Below are 17,565 nucleotides of genomic sequence, written 5' to 3'. Positions count from 1 at the left end.
GACTTGAGGGAACAGACAGGCTGCCAGAAGGAACCCCCACTCTTCCTACTCCTTATAGTCCAAAGCCCTTCTGCCTCCCATATAGTGTATTCCACATCCAGGAAGACTCACCGTTTCTTCCTTGACTTGACAGCAGGTCCACAGTATGCAGTGGAGGCTTGTGCTGACTGGCAGTCCACAGGACTTAAGCCTGGCAAATACACGCAAGGCCTGGATTCTAGGGTGGTGCTGCTAAAGTGTAGGGGGCCAGCACAGCACGCAGCTGTTTCTCTCGGCCACAAAGCCATTGCTCCGTCAACTCTCCTGGCTGCCACAGATAAACATCACATAGGCAGAGGCTGGCAGAAAGTTTGGGATACCCTAGCATTCCAAAGCCTGTAGAATATGTCTGTCTTCAAGCAGCTGTCCCCAACTAGAAGGGACTGTAGATAGAGCTCCTGCAATGCTACTGCCCAGCCAGCACCCGTGTGTCACTTGGTTGTCATTTGAGGAAACTTATAGCACATTTGTGCCTGAGCTTTATGAGCACAGAGCAGCACAGGACTGTAGATGTCCAGATAACTTACACCAGTAGTACTACTAATGCAGGAGGGGTAGCCGGCCTGAGGGGGTGACAATCAGCAAAGTCTTTGTCATCGAGCAAGAAGACCCAAGTTCCATTACAATAATTTATGGGGTTTTGTTGTTGTTGTTGTTGTTGTTGTTTTTTTTTTAAGCTGTGTGTGGTGGCATGCACTTACAATCCTAGTGCTAGGGAGACAGTGACAGGACCCTTGGGATTCTCTAGCTCCATAGCCTAACATGTTGAGCTCAAAACCAGTGAGGGACTATGCCTCAAAGGAAAGGTGGATGATTAACCTCTGGCCTCCACATACACAGACACTTGGAGATACCCATGTATCTGCCTACACATGAGACCACACAACACACACACACACACACACACACACACACACACATAGAGGGGGGGGAGAGGGAAAGGGAGAGGGAGAGGGAGAGGGAGAGGGAGAAGGAGAGGGAGAGGGAGAGGGAGAGGGAGAGGGAGAGGGAGAGGGAGAAGCACAAAAAATAGCACCAGGTAAAATTTATTGAGTACTGTGTACCAGGCCTGGTGCTGGGCACCTTCCTCACTAGAATAGCAATGGCTCCTACTCTTCGTCTCTGCTGCACAGGTGGGAAGCTGAGGGCAGGAGGTGTTATGTGGCTTGCCTGCAGTATGCACTGCTCAACAATGGCGCTGGGTCAGTAGGTCCACTTGGACGGTTAGTGATAGCAAGGCTTGTCTGATGGGCGTGTCTCAAGAAGCCACTTCTTCTCTTCATACTTGGATTTCTCCCAGGCTGGGGTTTCTCGGGGATCCCCAAAGCCGGAAACTGGATGTACTAGTGGCTGACTCTGGGACTTCTTGGGATAAGGGCGCCACCGAGTGCTGTTCACCACACAGGGAGCTGAGAGATTCCAGGAAGAGCTTTCTGAAGGAGGAAGACACGGCGTTGTAGAGGATTGGGGTCACTGCTGAGCTGACATAGAAGAGTGTGTTGGTCACCATGTAGAAATAGTGATAGAAATCATAGAGCTCACTGGAAGGCAAACCCAGAGGTCCGGTTAGAGGCTGTCACCTCTCACAGTGCCCTCAAGTCCCCTCTGAAGTGCCAGGTGAGCAAGGAAGTTCTTTCTGTTGACAGGGTGCAATGGAAATAGTACATATTTCTGTTGCTGCCCCTTCCCGATGATTCTATCCTGCCCCTGTGACTTCCTGACTATGATTACTGATCATCTAGAAAGCAGGTGACAGCCCTGTTAACAGAAGCAATCTGTTTAGGTCAGTGAGATGCTGGGAACCCTGGGCTTCTTGTATGGTCTAGGAGGTACGGCTTCACTAAGAAGGGAAGTCTCCCCACACTACTATCTTCATGCTCCATGTGGAAGATTCTTTGCAGTGTATGTGAGAGGAGTCGCTTCTGAGGAAGAGATATTTGTGGACACAGCTAAGTCATTATGGGGTCTCTACTCTCTTGGGTGTTTGGCTTCCATTTATAACCACAGGCATAATGAGTTCCAAATGACTCTCATGTAGCTCAGGCTAGCCTTCAAATTTTATATAGCCAAGGATAACCTTCCACTTCTGATACCCCTGCATGCACTTCACAAATGTTGGGAACACAGATGTGCACCACTGTGCCCAGTTTATATGACGCTGGGGATCAAATATGGGGATTTGTTAGGCAAATACTATATCAATTGAACTATATTTCCAGTCCATAAGTTTTCTCTTCTCTATCTGTAATAAAAGAGGGTTCACTGGTCTCCATGTTGCCTTAATCATCTCATGGAACTATGTTGAGTCTTTAATAACATGGCTGTCACCACCTGTCTGGGGTGCAGACTTTGGTCTGTTCTGGTGTCAAGATGTTCATAGCCCTGACTTCTCTCTATGAGGCCTGTCATCACCGTGGCCTTTAGAGAATACCCTGACCCTGCCAGGCGTGACACATGCTGTTATTCCAGTTCTTGGAAAACTGAGGCAGGAGGACTGCCATGCTTGGCCACAAAGAAGGTAGTAGGCAAGCTGAGGCTATATAGCAAGACGTTGTCTCAAAACAAACAAGAAAACCCACAATACCTGTTCCCCACCTCCACCTGGAAGATCTTTTAAAAAATGTATTTGTTTTATATAAGTACACTGTAGCTGCCTTCAGAACACCAGAAGAGGGCATCAGATCCCATTACAGATGGTCATGACCCACCATGTGGTTGCTGGGAATTGAACTCAGGACCATCTGGAAAAGCAGTCAGTGCTCTTAAGCACTGAGCCATCTCTCCAACCCCCAGCTGGAGGATTTTAAATGCATAGCCTGAGCAGGACCAGATAAACTACAGGCCAAAGATTCAGGAAACTTGGCAGCTGAGGCTCCATTGTTTCTTCTCAGTGGCCGGCGAGCCACAGCACACTTACTTAGTCCATCCATCATCGGGGATGTAGCAGTACATGAGCCTGCGGGCGTGGTACGGCAGCCAGCAGATGACATACACAGACACGATGGCTCCTGAAGGACAGTGGGAGAGAGACAGAGAGGGCATAGCAGACATAAAGCAAACATGTTCTCAGTTACATCAGTGTTGAGGGAAAAGCGTGCCCAAGGTGACAACAGCCATTCCTGTGGTACCTTCTGAGAGCCAAAGGATGGGAAGAGAATTTTAAAGTTATTGGATACGAAACAAACCTTCCATGTCCTTGGACACAACAGACTTCCAGAGTCTTCCAGTGACTACTGGCGTCCACTCTCAATGTAGGACTAGATATTCCCACCCGGCTGACTACATAAATGACTTTTGTGCACTGCAAAGCCTCTCCCTGAACTCTTCCTTTTCCTTCAGTATGGATGGCTGTACCATCTATCATCAGACCTCGAGCTAGAATCTTTTTAGCTCTCTATCCCTCCACATCTTGCCTTTAAATGGGATCTTCCTCAGTGTTTCTTCCTTTCTCACAGATGCCACCGTATGAAGCTTCTGTCTCCTTCCCATGGGACTCTGACAACCTTCTCTCTCCTACCAAGAACAACCATCCACAGGTTACCCAGTGTGGCCCCTGCGGCAGTAACACTAACTGGTATTTTGGTAGAGATGCAGATTCATCAACCCACTCAAGACCTCTTGGATTGGAATCTCAAGGCTGGACCCTGCACTTTGACTTTTACAATGTCCTGGATCACTGCTGTACACCTTGAAGTGTGGGAGTACTGTTTGGCCCATATGCTAAAGAGCTATGAAGGCCACAGATCTTCCAGACATTGGCTTGGGGACTATAGTGCGAGGCCTGACACCTTCCTGGGCTGATTTTGTGTCACTCCTCACAGCCAGTGCACTTAGCACTTACATCTTTTCCCACAAGATGGCGATGTTGTAGAGAACACAGATCTGTCTCATTGGACCCTCCCAGACATCAGCTAGTGCCCAGATTTCAACTGGGGCATGATGGGTGCTTGGAGAGACCCGTTTTTTTCTGTCCCTTTAAAAAGAGTCTCTCACAAGGCCAGATTGTTCTGCTTCCTCACAAAGGCAAGCAAGTAAACAGATGAATGTTGTGATCAGGAGAGGGAAGTGCTAGAGGAAAATGGGATTTGGGGACCCAGCCAGTCTGAGAGTCCATAATAGTCAGACTTCAGCCCTTCACTGGACTTTCGCCTTTCCACACAGCTCAACTTGCTGAAACAGAGCCAAGACCCTGCCTGTCTGGGTATGCTACTCCCTGAGTGGATCTGTACTTTCACACAGGAAATTCCAATTCTTTCTTTTAACTATCCCATCGTACTTTTGAGGTACAGGAAGAAGGGGGCCCAGAGAGAGGCAATAGCTTGCCAAGGTCATCTAGTCAGGGACCGATGGAAGCCCTGGTACCTGGGCTCTTGTCCCTCAAGGTATTGTGGTAGAGGACTTAACTGAGAACCTGGGCGCTGTGCTGGAGGCTGCGGATCTGGCTGGCATCCTTGTGTCTCACCAGGCTGGCTTGGACCCCCAGGGAGAGGGTCTTTCTCCATGTGATGAAGCCCAGGAGGCCTTCCTCACTCAGAAGCTCCAGGCGGCTGGGGATGGAGCTGACTTGGGCAGAAGCTGATGGTACCTGGGAGTAGAGGGCCATCAGGTGGTTGACAGTGATCCCGTTCAGGAAAGCAGTGAGTGCCAGGGGGAGGATGAAGGAGACCAGCACATTCACCTGTGAAGGTAATTCCCACTGTTATGGGAGCAGCCACCAGAGGCCTGAGGGTCTGGACATCAGGTTTGCCTGTGCTAAGAGTCTGCATTAGCAGAAGTGGGGGAAAGGCCTGGAAGGTAAAGCTAAGGAGAGTCTCAGAACTGTGATGCCACAGTTCAAGCCAAAGGTCACAGAGAAGCCATACTTCCCTATGGACAGGAGTCAAATTCTCTCCAAGGAGACAGACACATCACCGGATGCTCAACCTTCTCAGACTACTTTCTGAGTGCCCTAGCCTGCTTTGCAGTCTTTATATTCAAATGGTGTCTTCAAGTGGCTACCACTCGCTAGATACCTTTATTTTAATAACAACAGTCTGTAGGCTGAAGAGATGGTTCAGTGGTTAATAGCCCTGCTGCTCTTGCAAAACACCCCAAGTTCTGTTCCCAACACCCCATGGTGGGCAGCTCACAATAGCTTATAATTCCAGCCTTAGGAAATCTGATGCTCCCTTTTGGCCTCTGCAGGCACCTGCACTCATGTGGACATACATATAGTCCCAGACATATACACATGATTAAAAATAAAATAACTTTAGCCTCAGATGTTGGGAAATGGGCCAGGAGGTTGCCATAAGTGTTAGCTCTGTGGGACGCCTCTCAGTCTGCCAGGCAAAGGAAACAACTGTATTTTGAGCCATGTGGCAAAAGGAAGCCCATGATAGCGCTGGGTCACCATGAGTCTCAGATGAAGTGGAGCCTCCTGGACACACCCAGAGGGAGTGGCTTGTGGGTACTTTCGCTCTACTTATTTTCTCAGTGGTTGTCCTGGAGGTCACATGGGCAGCTCCTGCAGGTTGTACATCTTTTTTGTATGCTTATGGGAGGAAAACATGAGGACAGGGTGCAGAGAGGGCCAATTATCTGAGCATGAGTGGGGAAGGAGAGAGGAGAACACAGCCCGAGGACTTACTGTGCCGTATCCCTGGAACTTGCATGGGGTCACATTTAATTATTCTTGTGACACCATGCCACACTTTTGGCATCCAGGCAAACACGAGCACATGAACGACACCCACCAGCAGACAAGCACTCCTTTCTGCCTCAGCTGGGACAAAGACCAGAAACAGGACCTCCTGGGGACCAGCAAACTGATAATTCTGACTCAGGGTCCCGGCTCTCCTCACCATCCTTTCCCTGAATCCTCCTCTAATTAGTTTCTTCCTGTGTTTCAGTCACTTCCAACAGAGTCCTGACTAGAACCCTTCAGTTCCCTCCCACTCCCTCCTTCCCAGATAATGGCTGAACTCTCTTTCTAGAGATGGGAAAGCTGTTTCAAATGCCAAACTCCTTTTAAATCAAACCCATTACAAAAAGACCATTGTTAGGCATTTGATCCCTTTATTCCCCATTCAAGGAGAACCTGGACCAGATAGGGGTAAGGCAGCCCATAGAACATGGTTAAGCATGGGCACAACTGGCTCTTCCCATAGGTTCTCCTGATTCCTCTTGGGTGAGAAGGAAGTGAAAGACTGGTGAATAGGTCCCAGACTCCTTCCTTCTTGCCCACCAGACACAGCTGATACGCACAGGATGGTGCAGAGGAAGAGAGGGAGCTTCATGCCATGGGCTACAACCTTGTACTGTGGCAGAAGAATAGGGCAGAGAGAAAGAGGTACCGAGATTCATGAAAGAAACCGATGACAGAGGAAGGCTGGTGACCCTCACCACGGCTACACAAAAGAGACAAAGCAAGCAACAGAAAAGATCATGAATTACAAATGTGGGAGAAGGCAGGTGCTATATAAATGACACATAAAAGGTCACCCCCACTCTACTCTCCCGGTCAGGGCCCTTGAGCTTCTCACAGCCCCTCCTCTCCGGTTCTCTATCCACCTTAGTTACACAAGTGCTTTTCTTCTTGACGAGCCACTCTGTTCTACCACCATATGTGTGCCCCTAGTCTAGCCCATCATTCTGGTACACAGGACTTGAAAATCCCAGCAGTACCCCCCAGACTCCAGCCCACACCTGGCCAGGAACTCAGTGCAGAAAGATATGATGGTCCAGTCATCTATGCCGCCTCCTTAATCCCACACATGTGCCGATGCACTGGCCAGCCTTTCTGCACTTTCATAGGTAGTGGAGGGATGCTGGCTGTACCCTGCTTTGGTCCTTGGGAATTCTGGGGAGGACCTCAGAGGGGTTGCTTTAGTTTCTTTCACTGTTACAGTGTGTGTGTGTGAGAGAGAGAGAGGGGGGGGGGGAGAGACCTAGGACCACTGCCTACTTGAGCAATTGCAGGATAAGCCTAGAGGGCCCTAAGTTATAGAACCACCACTGGAAACCTGTTACTTGAAAAGGTGAGACTTGCATATTCAAAAAAAAAAAAAAAAGTGGGGGGTGAACTGGAAAGCGCTGGGAGTGAGTCACAGGCTGGGGTGGGGGTGGGGCAGAAGAGAGGTCTTGGGAGCAGAACGTTGAGAAAAGACTTTCAGATAGAGGTGAAAGTATTTCTAGGGTTAAGAAGAACGAGAGGCCAGGGAGAGCTAGGGGAGAAAAGCGGGTGAGAGTAAGTGGACAAGGAAGGTCCAGGAAGTGAGGCCAGACGCCCCATCAGCCCCCAGAATACAGACTCAGAAAAACACCTCTCTCGACTTCTGGGAGGCTTATTCAATACCTACATCGTTGGAGTGGTTAAGTGCAGAGGACATGTCTAATAGGACATGAAATTTGCATTTTCACCGGCTTCTCTTGTTTCCTTTTTAAAAAGGTGTGTGTGTGTGTGTGTGTGTGTGTGTGTGTGTGTGTTAAAGGCTAACTTTAGGAAGTAGGTTTCCCCCTTCCACTGTGCTCCTCTCTCCACCCTTTTACCTGGATGAAGACCTGGAGCGTTGCGCGGCTCACCAACACCGTGCACACACGTGAGGCAGGTTCAGGCTCCCCGTCCGCGCTCTCCACTTCGTGCTTCTGTCCCATGATAACCGCCATGGGCAGGGCAAGGCCCAGAGAGGAGATCCAGACCAGCGATAGCAGACGGCGGGTGCGGCGCGGGGTGAGCAGGCGGCGGGCGCGCAGCGGCTGGCACACCGCTAGGCAGCGCTCTGCGCTCAGGCTGGCTACGCTCAGCACCGTGGCGTAGGCACACAGCTCGCGCACGAAGTAATAGCCACGACAGCCCAGATCGCCGAAGACCCAGGGGTAGTGGGACCACACGAAGTTGTAGAGCTCCATGGGCACGCTGACCAGCAGTAGCAGCAGGGCTGACAGCGCCAGGCTGAGCACGTGGTAGCGCAGGCGCCCGGGGCGACCGGCCCGCGCCTTCAGCACCACGTGCACGGACAGCGCATTACCCGCAGTGCCTAGTGCGAAGATGAGCGAGTAGAGCGCGGTGAACAGCACCTTGGCCCAGAGGCGAGTGTCCACGCCCAGCCGCGCCTCCAGGCTCAACCCTACGCTGGGGCTGGGCTTCGGGGGGCACGGACTGCTGGTCTCCATCTCTGTCTTGTGGTGGCCTGAGCTCCCTCCCTCTCACTGCCCAGAACCTGGGCTCGCTGCCCGGTGAGCCAGCCCCACCTCCTTTCTGGGAACCTCCAAGGCTTGGAGGACACGCCCCTGGAGGGAGTTCCAAAGCAGAATCAGCTTCTATCTCTCTTCCTTTCGGCTCCATCTAGAAAAATCACATGTTGGAGGGGAAAAGTGGGGAGGGCATCCTTTGGTATTTACCTGGATAGCATCTCTGAACTGTTGGGTAAGTTTTTAAAAGCCCTCTGTGTTCCACCTGATTGTTTTTCAACTTTAAAATACTAACCATGCTGCTGATTTTCTCTGGGGATCAAATGAGTTAATTGGCACATAAATGCTCAAGCTACAGTACTGACAGACAGACAGACACAGAATTTGAACTTTGCCTCCCTCATCCCTGTCTGTTTATTGTCATTTCTGTGAGCAGTCAGAGGAAGAGGTGACTCAGAGAAGGCTTTGCCAGGCTCCAGCAACTTTGCCAACCTAATTGCTCTCATTAACCTGGCTGCCTCTGTGTGATGGTTTTGTAGATGCTCGGCTCAAAGAGTGGAACTATTAGGAACTGGGACCTTGTTGGAGTAGGTGTGTCGCTATGAGTCACCTTCAGATGATGATGTAAAACTCAGCTCTGCCTGCACCATGCCTGCCTGGATGCTGCCATGCTCCTGCCTTGATAATTATAAACTAAACCTCTGAACCTGCAAAGCCAGCCCCAATTAAATGTTGTCTGTATAAGAGTTGCCTTGGTCACGGTGTCTGTTCACAGCAGTAAACCCTGACTAAGACACTCTGCTCCAATACTAATCTCAAGAAGGTGACCAGTGCATGCATCCTCCTGGTATCACGCTGTCCCAGTCCTATGAGGATGTCACTTTCAGAGTAGAGGAATGGGTGTGTGCTAAGCCTGTTTATGACATTTTATTGTGTGCATATGTGAGCTCAAGAAGAAATGATAACTCTGGAGCTGGGAGACTTTTTAGATAACCATCTTCCAATCCAGAGGAGGCCTAGTGTCTCCTGGGGACAGAATTAGATTGACACCCAGACCTCCTGATTCTTTTTTTCCCACCCCACAGGTTATGGCCCAGTTACAATATAGTTTCATCTTCTTCTGGGTCCATATCCACAATGAGACTGAGATGAAGATTTGCTTTCAATTTGCTCCTACACAGGAAGGCTTTTGAGGCTGGGGAGTTGGCAAGGAACAGCCACTCCATGCCTTTACTGAACAGTTAAATTTGAGCTGGAGAGATGAAAAGTACCCATCACAGACACGCAGGCAGACACAGAGAAGCACAACATTGCAGAGCAGAAACATCTCTTCCCTGAGGTTTCTGGTTTGCAGGTTTGTCGTAGCAACAACGAAAGTAGCTAATTCATTGAACTTGCTCAGTTCAAACATAATCACATCTTAATGGACTCTTTACTGTAAGTACCCCGACTAAACAAAACATTGGCTTAACCCCACAAAGCTGCCACCTAGCCATTCTTCTCCTACAAGGACCTTTCTACCAACTGGGATCAAACACTGGCTATGTGAGTAGAACCCATGAAATATTTCTGGACTTACCTCATGAAAGCCATTCTCTCCGGTCCCCTGTGGGACCCATTAAGATGTTGGGCACTGGTTGATTCATGTACCACTATTTGCTCAAATATGCCTTGAACAGTGTAAGTGTGTGTCAGTTTGCAGTTGTACAATGACAAAAGTGAATTAAGTCTGGACCTGCTCCCGAGAGGCTGCTGTGCTGGTTATGATGTGAGACATCATAAAAGACCCTCCTTGGTACATTCTTAGCATGTAATGAGGGGACTAAATGTGAGAGCTCTGTTGCAGTTGCCCCACTGTGGCCTGTGAATTCTCTGACTCTTTACCTGAAAAAGTCCCATCTAACACCAAGAAAGTCTGTGGGGCGTCATGTGTAAAAAAAACATGTGGCTCCCCAAACACTGACCTTTTCCCCTCAAAGGTCAGAAGAAGAAGAAATTGTTCTGGGATGGCCGAGCGGCCTTGGCCTTGGCAGGGACGAGCATGAGAAGGTTGAAATCATGGCAGAAAAGGCTCTGAGTGCTTGCATCTGGCTCCCAGGTATGGCTGCCAGAGCAAGGCCAGCATCCTGTGGGTTCTTGGCATCTGTCCAGGCCCTGGTCTCTAATACTGAGAGAGGGGTGGAGAACTTCAGTGTGCTATCCTAAAATGTTAGAGCCTCCTGCAACTGACGATGCTCAAAATTAAATGGAGCTTTTAGGGCTGAGGACATAGACTTGAGGGGTCCCGATGGTGGTGGGGATGGCAAGATATGGTCTCACGGATAACAGCCCTCCTTGGCACAGTCTAAGTGTCACATAAGAGGAGCTTTTGCCCGGCAAACATGAGGACTCAAATCCCATCTCCGAAGCTGGAGTGAGAAAGTCAAATGTGATAGCCCACACCTGCGACCCCAGGGCTGTGGGGACGGAGGCCCGAGGCTCCCTGAGGCTTCCAGCTGGCTGGCCTAGTTTGCTTGGTGAGCTTCAAGCAGAGAGACCTTGTTTTTAAAAAAATGGTAGATGGTGCCAGAGGAATGACACTGTGACACTAAAAGTTTTCCTCTGGCTCACATGTATGCATATATGTATACTCCATACATGTGTGTGAAACACACACATACAAACACATGGTCATACACATGCATACATATGTACCCTATACACATGCACACACATGGTCACACACATGCATTCATATGTACTCTATACACATGCACATACATGCATTTGTATGTACCCCATACATGTGCACAGACACATACACATGTATATGTAAGTACCCCATACATGTACACACACATGCATACATGTGTATCCCATACACATGCACAAACTCTCTCTGTTTCTGCACCTACACAATGGTACCCTGATATTAATCTCAAGGCTGTACTAAGATCAGGAATCACTCTGTTTTCCAGGGATCTCACTGTAACTGGACTATATTGAGACCTTTCTGAGTATGGCCTCAAGTCTCCCTATGACCTCATGAAATTCTTTTCTTTTTTTTTTTTTTTTTTTTTTTTTTTTTTTGCCCAGGATTGGCCTTGAGCTCACCACAACTCAGGTCGGCTTTGAACTTGTGATTCTCCTGCCTCAGTTTCTTGGTTACTTGTACACTGTATACCACTGTACATGCATGGGGGGGGGGTCTGATTTTAATCTGTTTTTCCAGATGGGAAAGAAAAGGCTGCTGAAGGTGGAGCTAATCCCCCTAAGTCCTGTCAGCTTTTAGGGGGCAGAGTTGGATAACAGCTGCATAATTCTGGTTGTGGCCTCACCCCAGTGCTGAACAGTGCTGAGCTGAACCCATGTGTGAGCCTCATTGCTGGTCACTTCCCCATCTTGGCATATTACCTAACTGTAGCTGTACCCAGTTCATGGTACTCAGTCCCGTCCCGGCATTGGCGGCTGTGCTCATTGTAGCCACTCCAATGTTCTGGGTTCCCAAATGAAGCACACACACACACACACACACGCACACACACACACACACATATACCACACACACCTCACATACCACACACACACCTCACATACCACACACACACCACACACACACACTTCACACATACACCACATACACACACACACCTCACACACACCTTACACACACCTCACACACACACATCACACACACACCATACACACAGACACCTCACACACACCTCACATATCACACACACACACAGTGACACCCCACACATACCACACACACACAGACACCTCACACACACACACCTCACACACACCACACACACCTCACACACCACACACACACACAGACACCTCACACACACACACACACACACACCTCTCTCTCTCTCTCTCTCTCTCTCTCACACACACATACACACCTCTCTCTCTCTCTCTCTCTCTCTCTCTCTCTCTCTCTTTCACACACACACACACACACACACACACACACACACACGGCCTTTATATTTATATATGCCTTAAACAGCTCAACGGCTGGACCACTACCTAACTTCCATGTGGCTAGTCCAGCCTCCAATATTCCCTAGTTGTTACTAAAATCTAGATTCCGTCTTTGCTGCCCTAGACCCGACGTGCAGCCGTCCTGGGCAGCGATCTCCTGACTGCTGTACGGCAGTTATGTTCTCTGCCCTACACCTCTCAGGCGTGGCGTCTAGGTTTCTTATCCCAGCGTAGCGGATCTCTCTCTCCCTTCCTCTTTCTGTTCCTAGCCTGGGAATCCTAAAGGTCCTGCCTCTGTCTGCCCTGCCCGGCTATTGGCTGTTGGCATCTGTATTTACCAATCAGAACCAACTGTGGGTAGGGTCCTTCCATGTCTCGGTTTTGGGGGAACATAATTAGCACAATGCACGCAGCATTAGATTAAACCCACAACACCTAGTGCACACTCCCAGCTGTCTGATTCAGCAGTGAGACAAGTGCCATCACACACTGTCTCTTTTAGCATGCTGCCAACGTGTGTGAAAACCCCTGGGATAGGCTTGGAGCTTCGGGGACCAGTGGCCAGGATGCAGCCCACTGTGCCTTCCTCACAGGGCTGTGTATCCAGATGCACGTTACACGTGCTGGTGCCCTCATCGGACTGTGGGCCGGTGTTGAACCTGACAGGTACAGCGCCTCATAATCTTATCGCCTGTCAGTCACGAGGCTTTAAAAATAACTTGACAGAGCAAATTAAAAATAGTAAAAGGAGTGGTGACCCAGATTGGTGGAAGTGTCCTGGGGAGTTGGCATTTTTTTTTCTCTTGCACTTAAGGGCCTTTCAGGGCATTCAGATGTGGGCACTAGTCCATGTCATAGTGGTTGGGTGTTTCCTCTGAATTGTGCACACCCATTCTCCCCAGGGTAAGGAAGGCCCAGGGTGTCCCTGCTGAGTGGTTAATGTCAGAGCTCAGTGGGTAAGGGTAGAACCCCAACCTGACTTTATAGATCCCGTCCCTGTACGACCAGCCTAAGGGCACTGTCTCTGAAGTCACCTGGCCTGCTTTGCCACATTCTGCTGCAACAGCTACCGCAAGCTCTTGAGCTCTTGCTTGCTGTGTGTAATCTTTCAGGGGCTCTGTAAGAACAATACACAAGTCGTAACCAAGGGGCAGAGCTAGAGATGGCAGGGGAGGTCAGCCTCTGGGGCTGCAGGAACATGAGGAAGGAGGTACACACAGGGGATGCTGAGGCAGGCTGCAGTTTCTGCAACCCACTGTCCTTTGCTGACTCCTTTTCTGTCTTGGATGAAGAACACAATGACCGTGGCATACCTGAAAGTCCGATTCTACACTGGGCCCCCCACTTCCTCCCACTCTCATATTCTTTCTTTCCCGTCATCTGTGGTGTTTCATGAGTCTTAGAAAGGTTGACATAGATAGATGTCCTACTTATGGCTGGGCACTTAGCAGTCACGCATTCTTGTCATTCTGACCAGTTATGAGTCTGCATTTACCACTGCCCCCGCATCAGAAACATTTCTGTCCAAAGCTAGGTATAAAAATGTAATTATTTAGAAAGCCATTTGACAGAGATATTGTGTCAATTTAACAAGCCAGTAGCAACAGCTTTTCTCCTGGGGCCTATGACCTCCCTAGTCACTAGCTTTTGACTAGTCCTACAAGACCAGATGTGAGTTTCTTCCTGTGGAGTGGTCTTCATATCCTAACAGAAAGCAGTTGGTTACCCCCATAACAGTTGTGCCACTGTACATCAATGACCAACATAGTGCTATGCACACAGTCCACATCTAAGTACAACATAATGATGACATTTTCCTCCTAGCATCCTACATAATTCTTTTTAAAAAAGATTTATTTACTGTATGTGAGGACACTGTGGCTGTCTTCAGACACACCAGAAGAGGGCATTAGATCTCATTACAGATGGTTATGAGCCACCATTTGTTTGCTGGAAATTGAACTTAGGACCTCTGGAAGAACAGTGCTCCTAACCACTGAGCCGATACTTTCCTCACTACGAGGGCTACTCAGCAGTAAGGAAGCTCTCATCTCAACTCCAGCTTGATTTCCCTATGTCCTTAGAGCACAGAATGTAGTGTTTTCAGCAATAGATCTTGCAATCTAGTTCTGGGCACCCAGCACTGCGGGCTTGTTCATCTGCGGCTTCCTTCACCCAGCAGCATGCTAAGTGACTGTATTCTGAAGCCCCTTTCCGAGGCCCTGTAAGCAGGCATGCCCCTTCCCATGTGCCTCTGACCTCAGCTTTGCCTGGAATAAGTCTCAGTAAGCCTCCCTCCTTGCAACCACAGGCTACCTGAGCCTAACAGAATCCAGGACTTGTGAGAATACAAGAATCTGCTCAAGGGCTGTCTCTTAAGTCACCTGGCCTGCGTTGTGACTTCCCACTTCTTGACCCAAGGCCAACTCTTGAAGCTCCTATTTTTTCTGTGTAACGTTAGAGGTATGCTGGCAAACTGCACATGATCATGCAGCCCCCATGCTCAGCAGAGTTCCCAAGGTGTACACAACCATTGCAAACCCAGAATCACTGAAAGATAAGTGGAGCTAAGTAGCAATGTGGTACTGAAGGGTGCAGGGAAAGGGGACAGAACTCAGAGTGCCACATAGCCACATGGGCATTGCAGTCCTGCTGCTGAACCCTGCTCCCTTGACTCCAGTGGGCCGGTTACAGCACTTTTCTGGGAAACTCAGTATGATGGATGGCATGGATTACTCTTTGTTGTGTGATCTTTTGTGTGCATGGTGACCGTGTGTGTGTGTGTGTGTGTGTGTGTGTGTGTGTGTGTGTGAAAAATGGTTCATGTATGCCACAGCATGAAAGCCACAAAACAACCAACCACTTGTGTCTCTTCTTTTGCCTATGGGCATCAGTCTAGATGCCAATGAGATTCTGGGGAGTCTCCTGTCTCCTTCCCTTTCTTGTAGGTACACCAGGATTATAGATGCCCAGGATGGTACCAACTTTATGTGGGCTCTAGGGATTTGAACTCAGGTTCTCATACTTGTACATGTGCTGGCAAGTTTATATCAAGCTGACACATGCCAGAGTCATCTGAGAGGAGGGAACCTCAATTAAGAAAATGTTTCCATGTGATCAAGTTGTAGGCAAGATTGTAGGACATTTATTTAGTTAGTTATTGATGTGAGAGAGGACAGCCCATAGTGGGTGGTGCCATCCCTGGGCTGGTGGTTCTGGGTTCTATAAAAAAACAGGCTGAGCAAGCCTGTATCCTCGATGGGCACTGTATCAGCTCCTGTCTCCAGGTTTGTTTCCTCCCCAGATTGCTGTCAGCCATGGTATTTTATCTTAGCAACGAGAATCTCAACAAAGACAAGCAATTTTGCACACCGAGCCATCTTCTGGGATTTAGATTTTTGTCACTTTAAGGAATCATTTCCTTCACTCAACCAAGAAAGGGGCTCAAGTGATAGTCTCTCTGCCAACACTTCCTCTGAACAAATGCCCTCTATGGATCCCAGACTTTATCTTAAGACTTCTCAGCACTGGAAGTTACTCAGTTTCTGGGTCTTACTCCTAAGATGGACCTCAAAGGCAGGAGTGAACATAGTGGATTTGAAGTGTCCTTCTGGGTTAGCTGGCCTCATGTCCACTTTTAGCCTGCACAAACTGGACAGAAACTGGCATTTTCTGGTATCTTTGCATCTTCCTTGTGGTGTTTGTCAGCCAGTCCCCAGGTGGGAAAGGATTTGCAATTCAACACCCTGCTCTTTGCTGGGGCCTTGTGACTTGGCCCAGGCTCAGGGAAGCAGCTTTGCCTACTCCGGTGTCACTAGGCCCGGCCTCCAGCTCCTGAGCTGGTGTCCCCAAGGGTCATTTCTCTCCAGATACTGACTGAGGAGGTGGCTAGACTGTGCAGGTCCAGCCATGGCTGAGCAGGATCCGATCTGCAGCTCCAAGTGGGAGGCACCACGGGACAAGAGCTCCCTGGATTCAGCATGGTCATGGGTAAGGCTGTGTGTGGATGTCTGTAGACTGAGCTTCTGCTTGCAGCCACAGCTGTGTGGTCTTCCCAGAGGCTCCATTCAGGAAGGTCCCACCTTCACAGTATCTAGCTGTGTGCCCTGTAAGCTCCCACCTTAGGGCTCTCGGGGAGGTTTGTTTACAGGGATGTATTTCAGACTTAAAAGCCTGGTTTCTTTGTCCTGGATAGAAAAATGCTTGGTGTATGCTTTGACCTGGGTGGTTCCCGGTCCACACCTCATCAGAGAGAAAGGTAGAGGCATGAGTGACTTGTCTCTACCATGATCGTTTACAGCACCGTGTGTGACATGGGGCTTCATGGACTCCGAAGCTCTCAGCTTTTCTGTACTGCCTATTGCAGACCTCATTCAAAGGCCAGGAAGGAGGGAGGTTGTTTAGATATAGCTGTGTTCATTGAAGACCCCAAAGCCCAGAGAGGGAACTATGATCACCCCAAGGGGCAGTGCGTATTGAGGATTGGACCTGGGCTTGATTCAGACCTCACAGTTCCTGAAAAACCCAGTGGGTTTGAGTGCAGTACAGACATTATCCCCCTGACACAAATGGTGCTCCTGGATACCCCTGTCATACTACATTGAGATCCCAGAAGCAGGGGTGGCTTTGGGGACAGAAAACACCTAATATTCGGCACCCGGAAGGAAGAAGCCCCCTGGCTGTTGGTGTCCCAGCACCTGGCACCTGGCAGTTTGCTCATGTTTGTCCTCAGCGGCTGCTCTGGAGAGATAGAGTGCAATGTAGTCAGGGGAGCTGAGGAGAGAGGAGGTCCTGGATTCTGCTCCTGCTTCTGACCCATAGATCACTTAGTCTAGAGGGCAGATATTTCATAAAAGAACCCATGCTGTGGAGGTGTTTACACAGGCCTAGGCCTAGGGCCAGGAGTGGCACCTCCCTTCAGGAATGCTGGTTGCTCTACAGCCAGTGAGCTGTTTTTGTGGTTAGTTGGGAGTTAAAGTAGCTTTTCTTCTTTCAGTCCAGTAATGTCCCTTAAAGTGTAGCACACATCCTCACCTGTATCCGTTGAGATGCAAACTCACCCCTCCTTTGTGGGCAGCACTGGATGCCCACCAGACACATCGGTGTCCGCCATACTGGCTGACACCCTGTAGGTCTGAGCTGCGGGCCTCGTTGTCTCCGTGTGGTCCTGTCCGGCCCAGGTGGTAGGCGCCTGAGGAAGCTGACTGTTAAACTGGGACTTGTCCATGGCCACCTAGTGGGAGTGTGGGTTGAAGGTATGTGGTGAGAAGCCAGTCCATACCCATTGGTTTTCAATCTGGGAAAGCTCTGATTGAATATCTGTGTTTTTGCTTGCTTGTGTGTGTGTGTGTGTGTGTGTGTATGTGTGTGTGTGTGTCT

At 49.4% G+C, this 17,565-nt stretch overlaps 2 protein-coding genes across 8 annotated transcripts in view; one reads left to right on the top strand and one right to left on the bottom strand.

The window, feature by feature from the left end:
* Positions 1-1,318: 1,318 nt before the first annotated feature.
* Positions 1,319-8,193, bottom strand: NTSR2 (neurotensin receptor 2; the record flags this gene model as incomplete). 5 transcript variants are annotated; one of them, XM_080918265.1, is made up of 4 exons in its annotated part: positions 1,319-1,580; positions 2,957-3,047; positions 4,444-4,717; positions 7,570-8,193. In XM_080918265.1, 4 exons carry the CDS (start codon positions 8,191-8,193, stop codon positions 1,319-1,321), a joined length of 1,251 nt encoding a protein of 416 aa, XP_080774391.1. The 5 variants fall into 5 exon arrangements, with proteins under 5 accessions (XP_080774391.1, XP_080774392.1, XP_080774393.1 ...); XM_080918266.1 differs by having other exon boundaries at positions 1,319-1,520; XM_080918267.1 differs by having other exon boundaries at positions 1,543-1,580; positions 4,451-4,717.
* A 7,851-nt stretch (positions 8,194-16,044) lies between these two features.
* LPIN1 (lipin 1) overlaps positions 16,045-17,565 on the top strand; it is a 103,300-nt gene continuing 101,779 nt past the window's right edge. For 2 of the 3 annotated variants that reach the window (XM_080939177.1, XM_080939176.1), the window contains exon 1: positions 16,045-16,176. In XM_080939177.1, the coding sequence (XP_080795303.1) occupies positions 16,096-16,176 (81 nt within the window). In that variant the 5' untranslated portion in view covers positions 16,045-16,095. The remainder of the gene's footprint in view (positions 16,177-17,565) is intronic. The other variant, XM_080939178.1, reaches the window with a different exon arrangement.

Source organism: Micromys minutus (genome assembly GCF_963924665.1).
Source record: "Micromys minutus genome assembly, chromosome: 1".
Taxonomy (NCBI): Eukaryota; Metazoa; Chordata; class Mammalia; order Rodentia; family Muridae; genus Micromys; species Micromys minutus.
This window is presented reverse-complemented; position numbering and strand designations above follow the sequence as displayed.